This window comes from Carcharodon carcharias, chromosome 7, assembly GCF_017639515.1.
Source record: "Carcharodon carcharias isolate sCarCar2 chromosome 7, sCarCar2.pri, whole genome shotgun sequence".
NCBI classification, from domain to species: domain Eukaryota; kingdom Metazoa; phylum Chordata; class Chondrichthyes; order Lamniformes; family Lamnidae; genus Carcharodon; species Carcharodon carcharias.
The window spans coordinates 45638739-45663635 of NC_054473.1; the positions used below are offsets into that span (position 1 = coordinate 45638739).

Here is a 24897-nt window from a genome sequence, read left to right on the forward strand (position 1 = left end):
TCAACAAAGAAGGCAAGAGTATTACTTTCTAGGATCTAAGTTGAAATTCAACAAACCATAAAAAAGAAACAGCAATTTTTTATTAGTTTCTATCAGACCATATATTTTTGTAACAAACTCAATGTAACCAAGGCAAGTAAAGGAAAATATTGTTTAAAAACAACAAATTACAAAAAAAAAATCAAACAACTAAAATAAAAAGCTGTAACAGTACTTGGTATTTGTTTAGGCATGCCTCTGATTCTCTGACTAAGAATGTTTTGCGACGTTTTTATGGGTGGAATTGCAGGCGGTGGTTTAGGCCAAGATCGTCGTGCTGTCATGCATGAGTGAAAGAGACAGGTAAAGTAAGCAAGCAGGCGACCGAGTGAGCAATGATACAAGTAATGGAAAACTCATATAGTGAAAGAAATATATGCATAGTTACGATAATTCAGGAGGTAATCTTGTAACTGCTAATTACAGTTGTAACTAGATGTTTCGAAAGATCTCAACAATGCACCGTATAGCAGATAATTTAAGCACAACACATGAAATTTGTCTTAATATTACAGTCAAATTCTCTTTTTGCTGGCGTTATTTTATTCAAGTTATGTTAAATACTGCAATTCACTCAAATACTCAGCTATACGGTTTTCTTTACAGAAACTATTTGAATTTAGTAATGAAATGGCACAGGAAATCAAAATTCTAAAAATAATTCTATCCTAGAAAATAGCTTTCAAATCTATTGTTAAATCAGGTATTTTGTTTATCATTTACTTCTTCGATGTATGCTTGTTGTTTATTTTCCTGATGACTACAATTAGGATCAATGGGGACTCATTTCATGGACAATAATCTAGCAGAATGGATTGCTCATGCATTGTAGCACCCACTTGGTATACATTCCACTTCCACTGAAGACAATGAGGTGTTCAGGAGGTTCTACAATGATGGTGCAATTTTACTCCGTCAGATTAACACCCAGGATGTGATGTTGAAAATTAGGTGACATCCCTGCGTTTGGAACTTTATGATCACTCATAGCTTGGTCAATAAAGATAAGAAGGAGCAATTAATGAATCAATGCTTTCAACATTCCTGTCCCTTAAAAAACTAATAAACCAGTAGTCTAGGGAAGGTCCAGGTTTGAGACTGAAGAGGAAGTTATTGTAATAGAAGCCTCAGATTTAGATACCATCAGAAAAGGGGAAAGAAGAAGAGCTATTGAGTAAATAGTTCTAGCAAGGGATATCAAAAAAATTAAAAATTAGGAAAAATTAAGGGTCAATATTCCAAAATATTATAGAATTAGATGCATTTGTATGGACTGATAGACACAGAAGCTACAATGGGACTTAAGTTTGGAGAAGACAAGGAACTTAATATTCTTGTTAAATAATATATTAGGAGAAATGTTGGGAGGGCTAAAACTTCTTGGCTGCAGAACTTGCCAAGTTAACCACACTGCATTTATGTAAGAAGGGCAGGACTTCTACCTACTGGTAGCAAGTGCCATCGGCCCTGCTGAAAGTCACAGGGTCACCTCAATGTCAAAAGAAGTCCAATAACCTAACAATGGTAGATAATGTAAGAGAATTACCACTGCTTCCTTTTCTTAGGCAGTAAAGAAACCCCAAAACCATCACCCTCGATTCTTAAACCAAAAGATAAGTTGGCATGCAGAGCATGTTATTTCAATGGTTTTCTATTTCTTCCACCTACAAACTGTGTTTGGAGTTTTCTCACAAGCTTCTCTCAAACTTAACTGGACCAATCGTATTCTGCAGCAAGTAACTCACCCCATCTCCACCCCCGACCCCGCAACTCCCTAAAGACATCCACTATCTGCAAGGCACAAGTCAGGAGTGTGATCAAATACTCACCACCTGCCTGGATGAGTGCGACTCCAACAACACTCAAGATGCTTGTCACCAGCTTGGACAAAACAACCTGCTTGATCAGCACCCCATCCACCATCTTAAACATTCACTCCCTCCACCACCAATACAAAGTGGCAGCAGTGTGTACTATCTACAAAATGCACAACAACAATTTGTCAAGGCTCTTTCAACAACACCGTGTAAACTTGCAACCAGTATCACTTATAAGAAGGGCAACAAATGCATGGGAACACCACCACTTGCAAGTTCCTCTCCAAGGTACATACCTTCCTGACTTGGAACTATATCACCGTTCCTTTACTGGGTCAAAATCCTGGATAATTTTCGGGACAAGCAACAAATGCTGGCCTTGCCAGCGATCCGCACATCCCATGATAGAATAAAAAACACCCTTACATCTATCTCCCATTACTGTCTTCCTTTAGCACCTCTGCTCTCTATCCTATTAGCTGTCTGCACCCATCTATACCCATGATATATACTTCAGATGCTTAATATCATTTAATGCCTTGGGTCTTATTCCAGAAAAACCTGGGAGCGGCGGGAATAAGAGGTGCAAAAATAAAGCCATTGTGGCAATTCCCACAAATTTTGCATTGGCATGGGGAATTCTTCGTAATCCTGCCCTTGCTGGCGCCATTGCGGAAGTGGGCAGTTTTTTTAAACACCACACCCCCATCCCACTCTCACATTTATAGTGGAGTCTGGCCCATTCAGTAAGTAGACATGGCTCATGGCCTCTCAGAGACAGCGTCAACCATGGGGGAACCCCCACCCCAAAAAGTCACCTGCTCCTGGAATTCCATTGACAGGCTTTGAAATGCAAAAAAGAAAGTTCTTTCAGTTTCAATAGTTAGATAAAAGCAAAATACTGCTGGAAATTTGAAACAAAAATGGAAAATGCTGCAAAAACTCAGCAGTTCTAACAGCATCCGTGGAGAGAAAAACAGAGTTAACGTTTCGAGTCTATATGACTCATCTTCAGAGCTAAAGAGAAGTAAAAACGTGATGAAATTTATACTGTTTAAGGGGAGTGGAGCAGGTGAAGCTGGATAGAAGGCCAGTGATGGGTGGAGGCAACGGAGAGTTTGACAAAGATGTCATGAATAAAAGGACAAAGGGAGTGTTAATGGTAGTGGTAAGGGCTAAAGGAGGTGTCTGATAGTGGCATTAAGGTAAGAAAGCAGAATGTGATAATAGCATGACAAGGATAAGTACTCTGAAAAGAACAACATGAACAAGTGACAGCTGGCCCTGGTGGGGGTGGGGTGGGAGGATTGGTGGGAAAAAAAGATTGAAAATAGGATAAATGGTAGGGATAAAACTATGGGCAGGATTTTACCGTCGGCGAGCGGGGGGTGGGGCCCGCTCGGCAACACGTAAAATGACACGTGGTGAGGTCGGGCGGAGCTCCCAACATCACCGCGCCCCATTTAAATTTTCAGGTAGGCGGGGGCTCAGCAAAATCAGCTGACCTGTCAATGGCCAATTGAGGCCATTGACAGAGTCATTGAACTAATTAATGGACCTTAAGGTTGGCAGGCAGGCCAGGAGCCCCAGTGGGCATTAGAAAAAACATGAAACCTCATCCAAGGGCGGAATGAGGTTTCATGTAGATTTTTAAAAATTTAATTTAAGTTTTTAAAAAAATTATGGACATGTCCCAACTCATGTGACAGTGTCACATGAGGGGACGTTAGGGATTTTTTTGTTCTATTTTTAGTATTTTTTATTATAGAGCCGATCTCCCTGAGGCAGCATTTAGCCTCAGGGAGATGAGTGCAATGAGTGCGCTCTTTCGTGTGCATGCGCAAAAGAGCGCACTCTTGGGTTTCGGGATTCCCCCCCGCCCACACAGGGAGTGCATAGCACTTCCATGCTTTGGTCATGCTGGGCTGGCCTTAATTGGCCGGAAGGAACGGTCCTTACGGAATGCCGATGGGTGGGGGGTGTGGGGGGCGGTGGGTGAGGGGAAGATTTGTTTGGTGGTGACATCATGCTGGAGTTGGCGGAAATGGCAGAGGATGATCCTTTGAATGCGGAGGCTGGTGGGATGATAAGTGAGGACAAGGGGGACCCTAGCATGGTATTGGGAGGGAGAGGAAGGTGTGAGGGCAGAGGCGTGGGAGATGGCTTGGACATGGTTGAGGGCCCTGTCAACCACAGTGGGTGGGAAACCTTGGTTTAGAAAGAGGAAGATACGTCAGAAGCACCTTTTTGGAAAGTGGCATCATCGGAACAGACTGAATGGAGGCGAAGGAACTAAGAAAATGGGATGGAGTCCTTACAGGAAGCAGAATGTGAGGAACTGTAGTCAAGGTAGCTGTGGGAGTTGGAGGGGTTGTAATGGATATTGGCGGACAGTCAATCACCAGAAATTGAGACAGAGAGGTCAAGGAAAGGAAGGGATTTGTTGGAGATGGACCATGTGAAGGTGATGGAGGGGTGGAAATTGGAAGCAAAATTGATACATTTTTCCAGGTCCAGATGAGACCATGAAGCAGCACCAAAATAGTCATCAATGTACTGAAAAAAGAGTTGTGGGAGGGGGCCTAAGTAGGACTGGAACAAGGAATGTTCCACATACTCCATAAAGAGATAGGCATAACTGGGGCCCATGTGGGTACCCATAGCCACACCTTTAATTTGGAGGAAGTAGGACAAGTTTAAGGAGAAATTGTTCAATGAGGGAACAAGTTCAGCCAGACGGAGGAGAGTAGTGGTGGATGGAGATTGTTTGGGCCTCTGTTCAAGGAAGAAGCAGGGAAGTGGACAAGGTGAGAAAGAACGGAGTCAAGATAGGAAGAAATGAGTTCCGTGGGGCAGGAACAAGCTGAGGACACCTCCAATTCTCTTCCCAGTCTCTTCTCACCTACATCCATGATTCCTCTGATGCCCTCCGTCATGTCAACAATTTCTAGTTCCCTGGCCCTAATCACCTCCTCTTCACCATGGACGTCCGATCCCTCTACACCTCCATCCTCCACCAGGATGGTCTGAGGGCTCTCTGCTTCTTCCTTGAACAGAGGCCCAAACAATCCAAATCCACCACTACTCTCCTTCATCTGGCTGAACTTGTTCTCTCACTGAACAGTTTCTCCCTGTCTCACTTCCTCCAAATAAAAGGTGTGGCTCTGGGTACCCGCATGGGCCCCAGTTATGCCTGTCTCTTTATGGGGTATGTGGAACATTCCATGTTCCAGTCCTACTCAGGCTTGCTCCCACAACTCTTTTTTCGGTAAATTGATGACTGTTTTGGTGCTGCTTCATGCTCTCATGGTCTACACCTGGAAAAATTGATCAATTCTACATCCAATTTCCACCCCTCCATCACCTTTATATGGTCCATCTCCCACACTTCCCTTCCCTTCCTTGACCTCTCTGTCTTAATTTCTGGTGATAGACTATCCACCAATATTCATTATAAGCCTACCGCCTCCCACAGCTGCCTTGACTACAGCTCCTCACACCCTGCTTCCTGTAAAGACTCCATCCCATTCTCTCAGTTCCTTTGTCTCCATCACATTTGTTCCAGTGATGCCACTTTCCAAAACGATGCTTCTGACATGTCTTCCTTCTTCTTTAACCAAGGTTTTCCACTCACTGTGGTTGGCAGGGCCCTCAACCATGTCTGATCCATCTCCTGCGCCTTTGCCTTCACACTCTTCTCTCCCTCCTGTTGGGCCTATTGAGTTTATCCAGCATTTTCTATTTTTGTTTCAACAGTTAGATACTGTATTGTAAGTTAGACATGTTGTTACTGCAGTGTTTGATTATAAGATTCTGTCCTGAAAAGATAATTTGACTATTACAAGACTAGAAATCCCAAGCAGTCTTTTCTTCATTTTTTCATGCATAAGAACACTTTACCCATGGGATGTCTAGTGTAATAATGTGAAGTGATTTATATGTCAAGAGTCCTTTAAAAGGGAAAAAACCTTTACTTGGGAAAAAAACGTCCCCACATTATCATCATGGTCTGCTTTTTCAATGCTATGAGTGCTGCTTTGCCTCCAAAATAGCATCTGCAGTGCGCTCACACATGTTGGTTTGTTTTTTTACAACGTCGACCACTTGAGAGGATTTAGGTTTTTTGGAATGACTTTTTAGAAAGAGAGTTTTTTTTCAGTATGGTGTTTTCGAAGGACATTTTGTTAGAAATTTATTTAATGTCCATTTCAAAACATCCTAAGATCTGACCATGGTGGATACTGGGTGAGTGGCTATGGAGGATACATGGGGGTGTATGAGGGTATGAGCAGGATATGGGGGAGGTATGAGAGGGCATGTGGGATATGAGCGGGATATGAGGAAGCACTCAGGGTGTGAGGAGGCACCAAGGGTATGAGGAGAGTGTGTAGAGGAAATGGGCAGTGGGTGAGGGGGACGGGTGTTGGTGAGGAAGGGTGAGGGTTTGAGGGCCTGACATTTATCTTCAAAACTGGGCCTATGCCCCAGTAAACAGAGGTGGGCATTCTATCCTGCCTGTCTGGCCATTCGCCCACCTCCATTGCCACCTCAGGCTTACCTCTGGATGCAGCAGGCCCAACTTCATCTCACTCTGCCTGCCCGGAACAAAAATATGGTGGGCAGGGTCCCTTTTAAAGGAGATAGGTATGTCGAGTCAGGAAGCTTCCCAACTCAATCTTCCTGCCACCTCCATGAAATCACTCCCATGTGTTCACATTAGATGCCAGTAATGCAATGTGGATGCCATCTATTACATGTCTGAACTTTATGAAAACTAACACCATTATAGAATTGCAGGCCCTCTTATACTATTGTCTAGAAGTCATCCCAAAATGGATGAATTCTTCGGGCTTGCAGAATACGTTATTAATGATGTGGGAATGCATGGCTGCTGTGGTTGCCACTTGCAGCTTGGAAGGAGCCAGTGGCATAAAAGTTGTTAGTTATATAGGCTTTGACAACAACTTGCAGTGCATTCAAGTGGTTCACCTGGGCTGTACATCAGTGTGCAGAAACTGGAACAAGTCATTCATGGTTTAATGAATCGAAGTCTGCAAAGGCAAACCTCCTCACTCATTCTTTTGTTAGATTACTGAGGCCTATAGACTTTTGTGGGGCACAATAACAGGTTAGCCCTGCTCCTTCTATTAAACTGCCTCATTCCCCTTTGTTCCTGTCCTCCTCCTCATCCTTGATCAAGATTGCATTCAGAAAAGCCCATACCTCTTTATATTATACCTTACTATGGGTTAAAAATTGCAGTTGATGAGAGCCATTTCAAAGGCTATTCAACTTTCTTGCCAATGCAAGACAAATCCTAAAATATACAATTAAGTCTGAGATATATGTAAAAATTGTAAGGTTGCAGTTAATATTAAATGGAAGAATTCCATCAGGAAAACCACTCTAGTGATGAAGTTATAAAGCCCTGGATATTCTAAAAAAGTGATGTAAACACCAAAATTACAGTGGAAGAGTGAAAGAACACCATAAAAATTTACCCCTACAACTTTTTTATCTGTTTCTTAATTAATGATCTGGCCACTTACTCTGCATACTTCCAGCTGTCACTCCCTGCGCACTAATACCCTCACCAACACCAGAAGCGTTGTGAGTGCACTGCAGATGCATTTTGGAGGCAGAGCAGCACTCATAGCATTGAAAAAACAGCCATGATGTCTTCTAACATCCCATCTGATTTGTGTATGCTGCTGAAGGGGTGGGTGAAAGAAATGGCTGATCATCTGGATTGGAAATTATAGTGGATGGAAAACAGAGCAGAGACTCAGCAGGGCAATGTTTCATCCCAAAATCTTTACCTGAAAATTAAGATACATTATACCCCTTTATCAGAAAATATAGTTTGGATTTATGGAGTTTTTTTCACCATTATAAAAAGTCTCCACTAAGCTACTTCCATTATAATTTTTCGTGCTAGTTGTGAGGATTGTATTGATTTCCTTTGTGTCCAAAGCTGAGTGTATCACTACCATGATTACTCCTTTCTCAATAATGCTGAACACATCAGTTGTTGGTTCCTTATCTTCCTTTTAATCTGTATCACTATGTGCATCTATGCTGGCTTCTGCTTTAGATTGGTGTTCGGGTGTATATATGGTATACATGCCCATTTGGGTACTTCACCGATACTGCTTGCTCTAACATGCACTTATAAACAATCAGTGCTTATAAACACAGTCAGGTCACATATTAGCAAGGTTTTTAGTCCTCATTGGTGTTTAGGCACCTGACTTTCTGTCAGTCGCATACTGGAAAATCACAGACAATATGAACAGGATTTTTCAAACTTGCTGGTGGTGGATGAAATTGATACCTTCCTATAGGTACATAACAATTCTATCTTACTGTAAAATTCACAGGTTGTGAAAGGTGTCATATAAATCTGTATTCTTTCTATTTGTGGCTGGCAGAGCTCCTTGCTGAAATTATCTTTGTGCTGTTACACTATTCTGTAATCCACATGTACATTCTTGAACTTCTCAAAATTTCTAGTGCACAAGCGGCTCAATAGTTGCTTCCAAGCATAAAAAGATCTTTACCACAAGTATGTCATTTTAGGTTTCTGCTTTTTCATTGCTTTTATAAATTTGCACATCTTACACTTCCCTCTAAGCAATGTGACACCTTGTCAATTTCATTTGTGATTCCATTAGAGGTTTGGGCAACATGCTTTATGTCTCATTTCTCCAAACTGGAGAATGTCAAGACCAATATCAGTGCTCAATATCTGATTTCTTTTTTAGGTGTTACATGATGCAAGACAAGGTTATTATTAATTTCATTACATAGGACCTTAACATATTAGACCTGTGATGGAAGGCCTGAAGGCTTTATTTAATTGTTAATTTAAACAGTAGATTATTGGAAGAAGCAGAACTTTCCTTGTATTATTAATATTTGGCATTGAGCCAAAGCAGGAGACATTAGTTTAGGTGAAACAAAGCTTGTCAAACAGGAAAGTTTTAAGTAGTGTTTCAGGGGGAGAGAAAGGTGGAGAAAAAGAGAGGTTTAGGAAGGGAACTCCAGGATGAGGTTTCCTAAAGCAAATAAACATCAAATAAAAATTTTATTTTTGAACTAAAAACATGTCCCAGCTGATCTGACAGAGTCAAATGCGGGGACATGTTTTATGACTACTTTACTTCCTTTATTTTTTTAAAAAACAGTGCTTCATCTCCCTGAGGCAGGTCTATGTCTCAGGGAGATTATGAAGCACACACTTGCGCGCATGTGTGAAGGTCGCACTCAGCCTGCTTGCCCCCCTCCCCCTGCCCACAAAGGTAGTGCTGAGCACTGCTGCTTGCATTCCAGCTGGGTGGGCCTTAATTGGACCGCCCGTGTAAAATTGGGGTGTGGAGCCAATCGCAGGCAGTGGTCAGCCTCCTGACCGCCCCCGCCGAGGCTGCACGCTAAGGGCAAAATCCTGCCCAAGTTTGCTTCTCCAGTTATCAAGAATGAACAATTTTACAATTAAGTAGTTTTTTTAAAATTCTTTCATGGGATGTAGGTGTTGCTGACATTTATTGCCCCTCCCTATTTGTCCTTGAGAAGATGATGGTGAGTTGTCCTCTGAAACCACTGCTGTCCATGTAGTGTAGGTACACTCACAGTGCTGTTCGGGAGGGAGTTCCAGGATTTGACCCAGCAACAATGAAGGAACGGTGATGCAGTTTCAAGTCAGGATGGTGTGTGGCTTGGAGGGGAACTTGCAGGTGGTGGCGTTCCCATGCATCTGCTGCCCTTGTTCTTTGAAGTGGTAGAGATTGCAGGTTTTGAAGGTGTTGGCTAAGGAGCCTTGGTGAGTTGCTGCAGCACATCTTGTAGATGGTACACACTGCCACTGTGCGTCAGTGGTGGAGGGAGTGGATGTTGAAATTGGATGGGGTGCCAATCAAGTGGGCTGCTTTGTCTTGGATGGTGTTGAGCTTCTTGAGTGTTGTTGGAGGTGCATTCATCCAGGCAAACAGAGAGTATTTCATCACACTCCTGATTTGTGCCTTGTGGATGGTGGATAGGCTTTGGGAAGTCAGGAGGTGAGTTAATCTCTGCAGAATTCTCAGCCTCTGACCTGCTCTTATAGCCACATCATTTATATGGCTGGTCCAGTTTCTGGTCAATGGTAACTCTGAGAATGTTGATGGGGGGTTTCAACGATGGTAATGCCACTGAACGTCAAGGGGTGATGGTTGGATTCTCTCTTGTTGGAGATGGTCATTGCCTGGCACTTGTGTGGTACGAATGTTACTTGCCACTTATCAGCCCAAGCTTGAAGGTTGTCCAGGTCTTGCTGCATATGGGCACTGACTGACTCATGTCTGAGGAGTCGTGAATGGTGTTGAACATTGCGCAATCATCGGCAAACATCCCCACTTCTGACCTTATGAAGCAGGAAAGGTCATTGATGGTTAGGCCTAGGACACTACCCTAAGGAACTCCTGCAGTGATGTCCTGGACTGAGATGATTGACCTTCAACAACCACAACCATCTTCTTTTGTGCTATGTATGACTCCAACCAGTGAAGCATTTCCCCCTGATTCCCATTGACTTCAGTTTTGCTAGGGCTCCTTGATGGATACTTGGTCAAATGCTGCCTTGATGTCAAGGGCTGACGCTCTCACCTCACCTCACCTCTTGAGTTCAGTTCTTTTGTCCATGTTTGAACCAAGGCTGTAATGAGGTCAGGAGCTGAGTGGCCCTGGCAGAACGCAAACTGAATATCAATGGGCAGGTTGTTGCTGAGTAACTACAACAAATAAAATGGTCCCAGTACAAAAACTATTTATGAAGTATCCTACAATTGTGTACAAAAGTGTACAACAATTACTTCAATATTTTAAAGTATATATTTGTCAAAGTACCTGATTTAACATTGTTAAAGAGAAAGTGAATTATTCACATGCACTGTAAGATCAAGATTTAACCGGCTCGCCTTATTCTCTATCATTGTAACATAACATCTGAGCCTCCGAGGAAACAGAAGAATACGAATAATGTTTACAAATGGTTCATAATATGTGCAACATTATCACAATCATAAATTATATATTCTTCCAATTTCTACTAATCTGTATCAAAGTTTAGGGTAGGTAAATTAAGGATTAACTGTAGCTCCATTGGGATTGCAAGAATAAATTCTGATATATGAATATAGAAATTCAGACCAGAAGGTCATCCTTACTTTAAGTCACTGTCACTAACTTGATTTAATTGAAAATCCATATGTTAACCATTCTCAATGCAGTATAACATGGGTTTTTATACTATGAAAATATCATTACAATGAGCTTAGTGTATTCCAGGTATGGAGGTATTCACTGGATTTTTGATAGTCCCACAAAAGTATTTTGTTTACTGTTTGCAATAACGCTCTTATATGGCATCTTGGGACAGTTTACTACATTCAAGGCACTATATAAATGCAAGCTGTTGTTGTTGATTTGAACCATGAATATATCCAGGTATCAGTGTTCCAGGATGTGTCCTTTATTTCTGACTTCTACAGAGAAGTTTATGGACTTGTAACAACAGCTTGGACTTTTTTCCCTTGGACCTGACAGAATCTTGCTTCTTTCCCCACAGTAGCCAAAATTATATGTTTTTCACCAGGATGATGCCAAGTTAACAATATCAGCATGTCATACAAAAATATATTTTAAAGGAATTTAAAATTAAGGGATCTTCACCTACTCTTTCCTCTATCAGTTTACATTATGCTGCGTTTACAATCTTTGATCTCAGCTATATTTATACTGTTTCTGATTTAATGGCAATGAAAATATACAGCCATGCTCTGCCAACAGGGTACTGACCTCTGCCTATAATCCTACTAAGATATTTGGAATCAGGAAGAATTCACTTTCCTGTGCTCTGATTAACATGGGCATATCTTGGACACCTGCAAAAGGAGGAGCTGGGGTTTGTTAGCTGCTGTTAGCCTGCCAATGTCACTGATCATTTGACTATATTCATAGGTCCAACTTAGAACTGGGATGGGGGAGGGTGGTGAGAAGATTACTTCTGCTGGGACGAAGGCCTGGACCCCCAGATGAGCCCCCTTTCTAGCACAGAAGCTCTTCTTATGCCACTGAGCCAAGCTACATGCTGAGTCTAAGTCTGAGGGTCTGCACCTGTAGGCACCAATGAAAAGTAGCAGCCTGAACTGAGGTTCAGCACATCTAGGTCCTGAGCCCTTCTATCAAACTTACAACTGGTTTATGATGAAACTGGGCCCATTGAGTTTTGGGGCCCAGCTCTCAAGAATTGGTCAAGCACCAGCAAAGACTTGCAATGGATTTTCCAGCCCCGTTGTTGCGGGAGCAGGCCAGCCAAAAGTCCACTGACTTTTAGCGGGATCATAAGATCCTGGTGGCAGGCGGGGCTGGAAAATCCCAGTTTGACGCTCCACAAGTACACTCAGAGATTACTGGCTTTGGTCAATACCTACAAATGGTAAAATCAGAACTTAACCCCAGATGAAAAGACAGGCATGTTACTTATAGTCTTAATATTACAATGCTTTCAAAATGTTTGTGACTGATGTCCTCATGTAATGACTTTCTTAACTCCTGTCCTAAAGTAAGATCTAATATTACCAGAACTTTCTAGTCTAACTGTTAATACGTAGTTGCTGAATGGCTCTTTATGAATCTGTCATACACTGATGTAGGCTATGTACAGGTTGTTTTGCTTTAAAAGGTAAATTGGGCATTTTAATCAACTATATCTACAATTGGAAGAAGTATTTCCTTGGCTCAGATGATACATACATACTTTACTATGATTCAGAGAAGAGGCAAAGATCCTTAAAAAACTAATGTCAGTAAAATAAAACACAACTGAAACAAAACTTCATTATAACTGATCTTCTTGTACAGGTCAAACATTACTTTGTACAGAAAACTATGCTGCAATTTGTGCACATAAATGCATTAAATGCTGATCAACATTAAAAATAAAACTGCAAGTTGCACTCTCTCCAGAGCTATGTTTCAGGGTATATGGGCAGAACTTTACACCCCGGTTTCAGCGGGGATGGGGCCGTAAAATGCAGCGGGCCGTTATAAACCCCATTGAATGTAAAATCCCGCTGTCGTAAAATTCTGCCCTATAAGTTCGCAGAGATCATGGAACTAAAGACATTTTATGTGCTTAATAAACAAATAGCAAAGATGTGGTACTCTTCATTGTAAGATATATCATGTTCATTATTTATATGTGTAAAATGCAATTGTTTATCCAATTTATTTTTGACCCGCTGTCAGAAATAAAATTGATTTGTTTTAACATGTGGCCACTGGAAAATTTAGGAACAAAAATTATTGAATGATTAATAGCATTAGTAAAATGTCATGTTAAAGATAGCTATTGTTGCTACAGCTGTTTTGATCGGTGAAATATAATTTGATGTACTTTAATTTTTAATTTACTTTAATTATTATAATAAACTCTGAAGATGATGTAACTTGCAAACTAATTAAAATTCCTGATTGTTTACCTCTAAAGCTATAAAATTGTTGCCTACTAATACTATTCCATACTTTCTATATATATAGACAGCACAAATTAACTCCTTAAGTGTTTCTACCCCAGAGACTCATTAAATATTAATTGAGCCTGCTGAAGAGTACCTCAGAAGAAGTTAGGCTGCTCAAAATTATTTTCAGATGTTAGAAATAATCTAATGATGTTGTCCTACTACATTAAGATGTAGAATACAATAGTTCACCTGGATCCTTTTGATTGTCTATATGAAAGAGAGAGCAACAAGGAGAGAAAGGGAGAAAAACAAGACAAATATGCACGATTAATGAGCAAGTGAACCAAAAGCTACACCCTAGATGTGTGGCACCAATGACGTGCAAAAAGTTTGCCCAATGCCTCCAACTCCCCTCAACAGAATGGATGCTATTATAAAAGCCTTCCACGCAAAGGGCAATACTGGTGCACCACACAGATGGATAGTCAGCAATTAAGATTCTAAGATGAAGGCAAGCAATGGACTCAAGATAGAAGTGAATCACTGAATCCTAAAATGTAAAAAAAATCAGATGATCCTTCAGCAGCTTGAAATTGAGAAAAGATTAAGGTATGTAAAAAGAACATGTATGTATATGATTACATTTGTTTAATTAGTCACAGACAAGACAGACTAAAGTTAAAATATCCACAAAGATCTCACAGAATGCCTTTATCCACAGTGATAAACAGCTCATTTCTCACGGCCAGTTCCGTGATATTGGCTAGAAATGCGAGTCCTGGCTTTGTATAGTGTACTAATGACAAGTGCTTACAACTCAGGAATACACAGAAGCAAAGTAAAAATGCATTCAAGTCACAGACAATAACAATAACTTAAAAATTTACAGATATTTTGAGTTCATCACAAACAATGGGCCATGTGTAAAAACCTGGTGTAGATCAAAAGCTGGACTTCAAACATTCGAGATCACAAACAGAAGCAACAGACAAGGAGGCTGAGGGAGGAAAAATGCAAGAGTGGGATTGGTCAGGGACTGGCTTTGACTGGCGTGAAAATCATGTCAACAGAAAGAGCGAGAGACAGTGTGGAAAGGATGTGGTAAGTACTCACGAATGGTTAAATCCATCACTTGAGAGGCCAAGCAGAAGACAGGATGCTCATACATTTCTCTGTTTTTCCCTATAAAAGAGGATTTGGGCATGCAAGAAGCTTAGGTCAGAAGTAAAGAGATCATAGGTCAGAGGAAAATTATATTAGGTCAGAAAGAATAAAAAGCTTTGGCGTTGTTTGGGATATTCATTGGACAGTAGAAAAAGATATTTGAATTTGTAGATAATTCAGGTTTAACCATTCAGCATGCTCATGAGTCACAAAAGAAGCTGTGACTATGATTTTTGACAAATCTCTTCAGATTTTGTAATCTGTTAATGATAAAACATAATGAATAAAGGAAAACAGAATTTTGTTGATTTAGGCTACAAGATACTAAATGCAAATGCTTTTAGTATCTACACCACTCTCAGGTATTTCTTCATAGGCATAGTCGTAAGCACTTTCCCAACTGATTGATACTTCTACAGTTAGGCCATTATTGTACTATTAAGATGCTTTTTGACTTTAATTGATTACATGGTAAACCATGTTGTCAAAAGGATACCATCTATTGAGCCAATTGAGCTTTGAATAAAATCCTTGCATGTTAATAATGAAACAACAGGGAATGGAACATACTGGCCTATTTTAAAATTTCAGGCAGTGTATTTGAGCTATTTTCAATAAAGTACAAAATGGACTATGCCCATGTAAGGAAGCCTGGTACATGCAGTTGGTGAATGCTGGGTTGCTGAGACCACAATCCCTGCATGCTGGCCACTAAGTACTTCTACTGTCACTTTTTTAGGATATAAAAAAGTGACTAAGTCAATAAACAAGAAAGGAGAGAAGCAGAAAAGAACAGGTAGTGCGGAATGAATTACTTCTCTGAACAAAGAGCTGGAAAAAAAAGTGTTTGGTTGCTTCATAGTATTCCCAGACCTAAAAGTCACAGTGCAAAAGAGGGTACATTAATGGAACCAGAAAGAATTGAGGCACAAAAGGGAAATAATCAAAGACTATGGGATCTACACTGGAATTGAATGCATTTTTACTTACACATACCGATCTTGTGCTCAAGCTTACTAGAAATGCACTCAGCTCTGTCTAAACTTGCAGAGAACTGCAGATCTCACCAGCTAAGTAAGAATCTAACATTTTCAAACAATAAAAAGATGTTAGTTTGTTTACATTATTCCACAACTTTATGTTACTGACAAAACTATAAGAAATATAATTTTGAACCTCAACATATCAAAATAAATTAAACTCCAAATCCTCCACCTATTCTACAAAATGCCTTTAGTGCCCAATTCTTAACTCAAACATTTATGCTCTTTGCTGCCTAACTACTTCTGATAAATGAAAACTCTCCCTTTAGTACACAATTAACTTTGTGACAACAACCTGTAAAAATACCGTTACCTTACAAAATATACAAAGTGCCTGGCACCTTTAAGCACCTCTTCACATACTTCTGCTCTTTAAAAATTAGAAGTTTCCATAAAGGCAGGATTATGGCTGATTGCCATTTGATGGATCATTCTACAGGTCTTAACACTAAGAGATATTATAGTTTGTTTCTTATCTTGGTGTCAGGTCTATTTAACTTGCAGAAATGTCTTACTCATATCAGCTACAAGAAACTAGTGATTCACCTGTAGAAACTGTTGACCTGTAATGGTGTAAGCAAGGGAGTGAGGATAGATTGGTCAAACATTAAAAGTAATTTGAAGCATGTCAATTATTTAAAAAATTTGTAAACTAAAAAGAAAATGTATCGGTACATAAGGGCTATAGTCAGCAAGATCAATTACCACTTTCATATCTTGCTTTGAAAGTAAAAAAAATTAGACCCTCCCCATCTTCACATGAACATTATATAAATTCACAAAATCCTGTTGAACAGAAGGTTAAAAATCAGTAAATATAACAACCATAAACAAATCAAATATGAACTTGACTTCAACAGACACGCTGCTAAATTATCATTGTACAGATAGTACTTATTAGACAGATTTGAATTAGAAAACACAAATCAATCCTTTTTTTTTAAAAGAGATTCTCTCTTTCATATCTTTTGAAGGTGACTTTCTATTTTAAGTTTTTTAGACTGAATTTCCACAAAGTACTCCAGCACATTTGATGGCATTTCAGTTGAAGAATTACAAAAATCCTGGAAAAACAGTGTAAATAGTGTAATTTTGTGGGGGGAGGGGGGCGGTCCACAGCTCCTGCACCGAAGATACAGCAGAAAAGTGGGAGGACGCATATTGAAATTCACTGCCTTTGCATTTAATTCTCTTCCCTTCTCATTTCTTCTACATTATCCAGGTGCTGAAATGACCATGGATGGGAGGTTGGGTTATCCTGTCCCAGGCTTCCAGCAAAAAGCTCTTTTATATAGGCCCCAAACATGATACGTGATTGTGGCCTGTGGATGCGTTCCTGTCCTATTTTTATTCTGTTTTTGAGGTTGTGCCTTTTTCTTGACCTGACAACAACATAACTGAAATCAGGAACTCAGCAAGTATTGGAAGACAAACTTGTGCTTCTTCATTGTGTGGCACTGTGCATTAATGCTCCATAGAACCATAGAAAGTTACAGCATAGAAGGAGGCCATTCGGCCCATCTTGTCAATGCCAGCCCGAGGACACCCAGGTGCCCTTTCTAATCCCACCTTCCTGCACCCGGCCCATAGCCCATAATATATCCAATACAGTGCAACACCATAATAAGATCTCCCATATTTCTGACATTCTTGGACATGAGTGTAAGTGACAGTAGATCTAATGTTAATATTCTCTTACCTCACCACACAGCACAATATAAGCAATTGCCCTTTGGAACTCTTTCAAATTCCAGTGAAGGTGCAGAATAAGTTTACTTTCTTTTCATAAGTGCTGGTGATAGTAAAATGTTGTTAAGCTGTACTCAAGATTTCTGTTTTTGTTGCATAATATATCTGTTAATGAAGGTCACTTTTTTTTTAGAGATTCCCAAATCTAAACTAATGAATTATGACAAATCAGATTACTGCCAGGATTCATAATTCTAGAGATATTGTGGTTTGAGTTTGTATATACATTGTGTGTTGAAACACTGCACATTAAATTTATCATTGATTCTTAAGTTCTTCAACAAAAAATAAATTTATTTCCGATGTAGTGTGCTATGAATAACTGACACTAATAATAATAGATCAGATCTGCAATGCACAGCTCATAAATCTTTTAGCACTAACTATAAGTCACTAAAAAGTGTATAATTTGCTTATAAAATATCCAAATTTTATTTTCAGGACTATATACATTTAAAAATACAACATTTCTGAATAAACACTCATTTACATATGGATTTTTCTGAATAATCTGTCCCCAAGTGCTTCATTCAGTGAACTGCTTTCATAAGAAATTACTCTGTTACTTACCTTCAATTTTGGCATACTCAGAAAGTCTTGTGTAGTTCACTAGAGCAGCTTTCTCCAGGCATTTCCGAATTACAACTTTAACCTCTTCTTGAGGAACAGGAGTTACTATATCCTTCATCAGCACCTTTGCAATTATAGAAATGACAGTACATTATATATATGTCCTGAATTATGGAAATGGAAGCTCTTTATGACTTGTCCCGTGTGACTTTCCCTGACACCTGGTGAAGTTGGAGTGGACAGCAATTAATATCTCTCCCCTAAAGATTGGGCCTGACAATATCTGCAGTATTTAGGAGGAATTCTTAGAGGCATTGGATAATTATGCTTTAACCACACACATTAACCATAAATTACTCCTGATAATGTGAAATTCACACAGTAAAATATTAACTACTCACCCTCTCCAGGAGAGACAGGGTAGCCTTTAATGCACCCTCAGGTCGTCCAAAAGGAAAGCAGTACCTGTTAGCAAGACAGATTTTATTAATTACTTACCAACAGGATATTTTAAAATTTTCATCCTGGGTAACCTGGTAGACCACAAAAAGCACAGTTCACTGAATAACCCCAGCCTCATTATTAGTGTAGATTAAAAGAACGGTAACTTACTCTGCATTACAATACTTACGCATCCATGTGGTGTCTGGACCAAGGCTCTAATGAGGTCAGGAGCTGAGTGGTCCTGGCGGAACCCAAATTGAGCATCAGTAAGCAGGTTTTTAGCTGAGTAAGTGCCACTTGATAACACTGTCAACAACACTTTCCATCACTTTGCTGATGATTAATTCGCGGAATTAAAGAAAAGGTAGCTGAATGCTCAGCCTCCATTTTTTCACCCATTGAATTGTATTTTTTAAAATTCACTCCTGGGTTGTGAGTTTCGCTGGCAAAGCCAGCATTTGTTTTCCATCCCTAATTGCCTTAAAGAAGGTGGTGCTGCCTTCTTGGACTGCTGGAATCCACGTGGTGTAGGTCCACCTGCAGTGCTGTTAGGAAGGAAGTTCCAGGTTTTAGACCCAGTGACAATGAAGGAATGGTAATATAGTCTCAAGTTCAGATAGTGTGTGGCTTGCAGGGGAACTTGCAGGTGGTGTTGTTTCCATGCATCTGCTGGTCTTGTCCTTCTAGGTGTTAGAGGTTGCTGGTTTGGAAGGTGCTGTCGCAGGAAGCTTAGTGAGTTGCTGCAGTGCACCTTGTAGATGGTACACACTACAGCCACTGTGCTGTTGAAGTTGTACAAGCAAATAAAGAGTATTCCAACACACTCCTGACTTGTACCTTGCAGATGGTGGACAGGCTTTGAGGAGTTAGGTGGAGAGTTACTTGCCATAGATTTTCCAGCCCCTGACCTGCACTTGTAGCCACAGTATTTACGTGGCTGGTTAAGTTTCTGATCAATGGTAACCCCCAGGATGTTGATGGCGGGGTGTTCAGTAAAGGTAATGGGGTTGGAATGTTTAGGGGAGGTGGTTAGATTCATTTTTGTTGGAGATGGCCATTGTCTGGCACTTGCATGGGTGGGAATGTTACTTGCTGCTTATCAACCCAAGCCTGAATGTTGTCCAGGTCTAGCTGCATAAGGGCACAGACTGCTTCAGGATCTAAGAAATTGTGAATGGAACTGAACAATGTGTAATCATCAGCAAACATCTCCACTTCTGGCCTTAAGATGGAGGGAAAGTCATGGATGAAACAGCTGAAGATGGTTGGGCCTACACACTATCCTGAAGAACTCCTGCGGTGATGTCCTGGGGCTGAGATGATTGTCCTCCAACAAACACAACCATCTTGCTTTGTACAAGGTATGATTCCAACCAGTGGGGAGTTTCCCCCTGATTCCTATTGACTCCAGTTTTGCTAGGGCTCCTTGATGCTACATTCGGTCAAATGCTGCCTTGATGTCAAGTGCAGTCACTCTCATCTCACCTCTGGAATTCAGCTCTTTTGTCCATGTCTGGACCAAGGCTCTAATGAGGTCAGGAACTGAGTGGCCCTGGCAGAACCTAAATGGAGCATCAGTAAACAGGTTTTTAGCTGAGTAAGTGCCACTTGATAACACTGTCAACAACACTTTCCATCATTTTACTGATGATTGAGCATAGACTGATAGGGCAGTAATTGACCAGATGAGATTTGTCATGCTTTTTTGTGGACAAGACATTCTTGTGTAATTTTCCACATTGTCTGCAGATGCCAGCATTGCAGTTGTACTGGAACAACTTGGGTCTGGGAACAGCAAGTACTGCAGCACAAGTTTTTGGTACTACAGCCAGGATGTTGTAAGGGCCATTAGCCTTTGCTGTATCCTGTGCCTTCAGCCATTTCTTGATATCACCTAGAGTGAATTGAGTTAGCTGAACTCTGGCATCCCAGGTGTTGAGGAGCTCAGGAGAAAACTGAAATGGATCTTCCACTCAGCACTTCTGGCTGAAGATTGTTGCAAATGTTTCATTTGCATGGGCGTTTAAGGCTCGCACATCACTGAGAATGGGGACATTTGTGGAGTCTCTTCCTCCGGTTTGTTGTTTAATTGAACATCACCATTCATGATTAGATGTGGCAGGATTGCAGAGCTTTGACCTGATCACTTTCAACTAAAGTCCAGTGCCTGTGATGAACAGGTGCGAGTATCCTGGGGTAACTTTCTGGGCAAGTTCAGTGGATCAAGCCCAAGTCTACAATGGTGAGGTCAGCATTGGAGGCAGCCATGCAGGGTTCTGAGAAATGTGCCTCTGCTCACCCGAAGTTTGAAATTGCCAGGTAAGTACTACACATGTGTGCGGGTCGGGACCTCCTCCAGGTCCTGAAGCACAGCAGCAGCAAATGTCTGAAAGTTCACTGCTCATTCCATCAGAAGATCTGGGCCATTAAGTTATCTTTTGCTGTACTCAGCACTAAAATGACACAATCTTGTATTATTTGCAAAAAGTAGAAAGTGCACCAACTAGCTAGACATTCTATCTGTTTGTATTCACCTAAAGTGAGTAATCTGATTCTCAAGTAGTATGCGCAGTCTCTCCTTGATCTCCTCAAAACATTCTTTTTCTTCCACTGTTACAGTTCCTATTCCATCAGGCCTGGAAAGAGAGAAAATAACATTTAGCTTTGTTCTTTCATAATTCTACTCTCAACCGGAAACTCGCAAACTAATATTCACTCATTTCTACCTTTGCACCATTCACCTGGTACCTAAAACATATCCACTTCTTAAGGCTGTGGTATAAATAGTATATACTTCTATGCTTTTGTACTGGAGTTCTCCAGCAATCCAGGAAAGCTAAATTTCATTTGGAAGGTCTGCTTTTAATCACTTACTGAATTATTTTACAACAGATTAACAAAATATAATTAAATAATAATTGGTTTTATTTTTGCCATTAAATACAGTTATATTATGATGCAGAAATACTGCTCAAAACTTACGTTTAAAGGCATATAAATCATTGTACTTTGTTATGGTTCTATATGGGCTGATGCATGGGTCCTTTGGAGCTATGGAACAAAGACACAGGCTAGAAATTGATTTAATGTTATCCTGGCTATTAAAAAGACTCTGGTGCAGATTTTCCCTCCAAGCAGGCTTTGGGCATCTAGCAGGTGAGACGTAGCAGCAAGCCACTAGCAGTCACGACACGAGACCTGGTCCATTTTGGGATTCAAGCCTCATTAACATTGGGATGGTGGGATGCATCTAGAGAATCAAGAGCCCTGGAGCAGCCCACCTGCCAGGCCCAACTGATATCTGGCTGAAAAGGGAAGGGGGAATCAGCAGTAGTGCCCAGACATCCTTTGTGGGGCTTGGAGAAACTCCTCTCTTCCTGGTCCCACAAAAATATAGAGTACCTTATGTCTCATCTTTAGCCCAGGCTCTAACTGATATAGGCTGGAGCTACAAGGGAGCATGCTCCACCCAGCGCAGTCCAGAACTGGCATCAGAATCCAAGTGACATCAAATGATCTCAATTTAAATGTTCCAATTAGCTTGGCACCCTCTTGAAGTGGTTGTCCCATCACCTACTTCAATGACCCCAGCAGAACAGCAATGGTCACCGCAGACCAGTAACAGGGCAATATGCTTCTATGATTCATTTTCAGGCCACCAACACCCTGGTTGTGTAGGGCGGGAGACTTGTAAGTATGGTCCATTTTCTGATGAGTAAAGCATGCTGACATGAAATTGCCTAAATTTTTTAAACTGATAGTGGCATTCCTTCCCAGTTTGATACCTTAAAATAGCAACCTTGTTTCAGAGGCTAACCTGCACTACTGGAATCTTTTCATCTAGTATAATAGCACTAAAAGAAGTAATTTAAGCATGCTTGCATATTGTGAACATAAAATAAAGGATTTACATTTTTAAAAGTGTGTATTTCATCTTCATTGAACTAAAAGAAGCTACAAGTTAAAAAAAGATTTTCATTCTTTTGGATTTTAAGGATGGCAAACTTTGTTTTTTTTAAAAAAAACTTGCACTTCACAATTCAAATATCTTTGTGTTAAATACTTAGTGCCACTTTTTGACCTCTTCTACTTAGTAAGCAGGGAACATATCATTAAAACGACAAGCAGGTTGCTTTTCCCAGGCTATTTCCCATATGGCTTAAGTTTTGGATGAAGTGTGTTTTATAAAAGAGAACAAATTCAGTCCTGCACAAATAAGCATTTCCTTATTATTTCACAACTTCAGGTTAAACAATATGGATAGTTCCTGAATATTTACACCAGCCAATAATCCATAATAAGAGGGAAAGAGGCCGACCTAATCCTTTCACGAAAGGAAGCAACAGCCCAGACAAACAACATTACCAGGTTCTTCAGTCAAAAGCAAAGTAGAGGGATTTGTATTTTGCTATCCAGTCCACACTAGCTCAGTCTCCCTTTCTGTAGTGTGAGTAGACTGTGAATAGAATAAACAGTCCTTTTCCATAGGCCTCCTTCAGTGTACACTTTAAGCTGTGCAAATCCCCAGCACCAGCCTGTTTGGCAACACAAAAGCATGATAAAGGATTACAGAACCTCTAATAAACCTCCTGTCAGGGGTTAATTGGTCAGCTTTATTTCTCTTTATTTGCAAGCATCATTGTGACCTTAGGCTCAGAAATTACCAACTATACTGCAGTGCCGCAGTGACCAATAAGCTAGAAAGCTGTTAATATGGCAAATCATCCCACATGAAATTCTATTCTAGAGCTTGGAAAGCAAATTCTTTTTGTGCTTATTTTGGTGAAGCTTATTTGTTACAAGCTACACATTTTCTTTTAAGTAAAAAAACAGTATGGATATAATATTATAAATATGCCTCATAATTTCAGGACCTTTTCAACAAGGTACAGGTTTGGCTAAACAATCCAAAAAAATGTTGGATTAAAGACTTCTCAAGTCCAAATATGTACCCTTTCTACTGCTAAAAGTGCTATGTGCTGCAATTCTTTTTTATTCAAATATAGAATGATGAGATCTTAAAACATTAAGCTAAGCCCTTGGCTTGAGATTTGAGATTCTCACCTGCTAATAGAGAGCTAATTATTAAAGCATTACTAAGATATTAATGAAAATGGGCATAAATCACAAAAAAGAAATCAATATTTGTACACTGACAAGATAAACTTTGCCTAGTACATTTTGCTTTAATATTACAGTTGGATGGAAACTCCTCCCAGTTTATTCAGTTGCAGAACATTTGGGTACCTGAGCTAAAAGCCGTGTTGAACATGTAACACAAAATGACATTTATTATATTGTTCACAAAATGGGCTGGATTTTCTTCCTGAAATATTTAAGCTAATACCATCACAGTGCATTTAAGAGGTTAATAAAGGTTAATAAGGTGGTTAAAAAAAGTAAAACATAAATATATTGAAATATTAAACTAGATTCTTTTTTTACATTCTATTTGCTTCCAATAATTGCAGAAATCCAAGCCTTAATTCAAAGCAGATGCTAACAGCTGGCTATTATGCGGCAAAACTCATGATGGAAACCGAGCATTTGACCACAAGAGTAGTACAATCCACAGGTCAATTGTAGCCATTTTTGGAGTGGTTTCGATGTCTCGGAGGGCCTGCCAACTGAAACCCATCATGGCCACTAGGATTTCCTTTCTCAAACAGCTGCGGACTATATTACATCTGACATGATGTGCGTCTTTCGACTCTACCTTTCAAAACTTCGGCAAACCATTTTCTCACTGTCGTTCACAAAGATGACATTTTCGGCAGTGTGATAGGAAAGATGTCATGTTGGTTGCTTTTCAAGTCTTTGTCACAGTGGTTAGCACCAGTTCTGTCAGCTTCACTCTCCTCACAGTCTCCTATCTCGGGCCATGTCACAAATAATAAAATTTCCAATGTTTTTTGTCAAAATTTACAAATAATCAAGCCCCCGCTATGCTACTTTTTATAGCTTTCATGGCTTAGTGGATCTTTCTTACAAAATGAGGAGAAAATAAGAAAAAGAATTTTTAACATTTTGCACGTGCAGAATTATATTTGGTTTAATTATATGAAAATCTGACTTAACGATAAGGATGAAGTCTGAATTTTAAAAGTTAAAGTAGCACAATAGCAAAACAATACACTGTATCTATTAGAGCTATTGTCAATATTTATTTATTCATATACAGGGAGAAAAACAGATCTCAAATTGTCTTACAGTGGAATTTACTACAAAAATGTTTCTGCAAAGTTGCTTTAAATGGAGTTATGAAATATTACTTTTTAAAACATTAATTCCATCGTTTGACAGATCTTTTCATAATAGTCTCCGTGTTTGATGATTTTATTATTAACTATTTCTTTTGAATTTTCTAAAATATCTTTCCCAAAAAAGTATGCATGGCAATATTTTGCATCATTTAGGCCAAACAATTTTCATATGTCTTCTAAGGTTTTCAAATAATAACATGCATATTTTGTAGAGAAACCTTTGTTACTTTCTACATTGACATTGATCAAATAGCAAGACCATTTCAGTGTACTGGAACCTAGGACACCAGCTAGTTAGTTTCTTCTTGGT

The 24897-nt window shown here is 39.9% G+C and overlaps 1 protein-coding gene across 2 annotated transcripts in view; it reads right to left on the reverse strand.

Annotated features, from left to right (window-relative positions):
* Nucleotides 1–24897, reverse strand: part of cadpsa (Ca2+-dependent activator protein for secretion a) — a 563574-nt gene that overhangs the window by 142571 nt on the left and 396106 nt on the right. For both annotated transcript variants that reach the window (XM_041192084.1, XM_041192085.1), the window contains 3 exons: nucleotides 20859–20960; nucleotides 18282–18345; nucleotides 17881–18004 (listed from right to left, as the gene is read on the reverse strand). In XM_041192084.1, the coding sequence (XP_041048018.1) occupies nucleotides 17881–18004; nucleotides 18282–18345; nucleotides 20859–20960 (290 nt within the window). The remainder of the gene's footprint in view (nucleotides 1–17880; nucleotides 18005–18281; nucleotides 18346–20858; nucleotides 20961–24897) is intronic.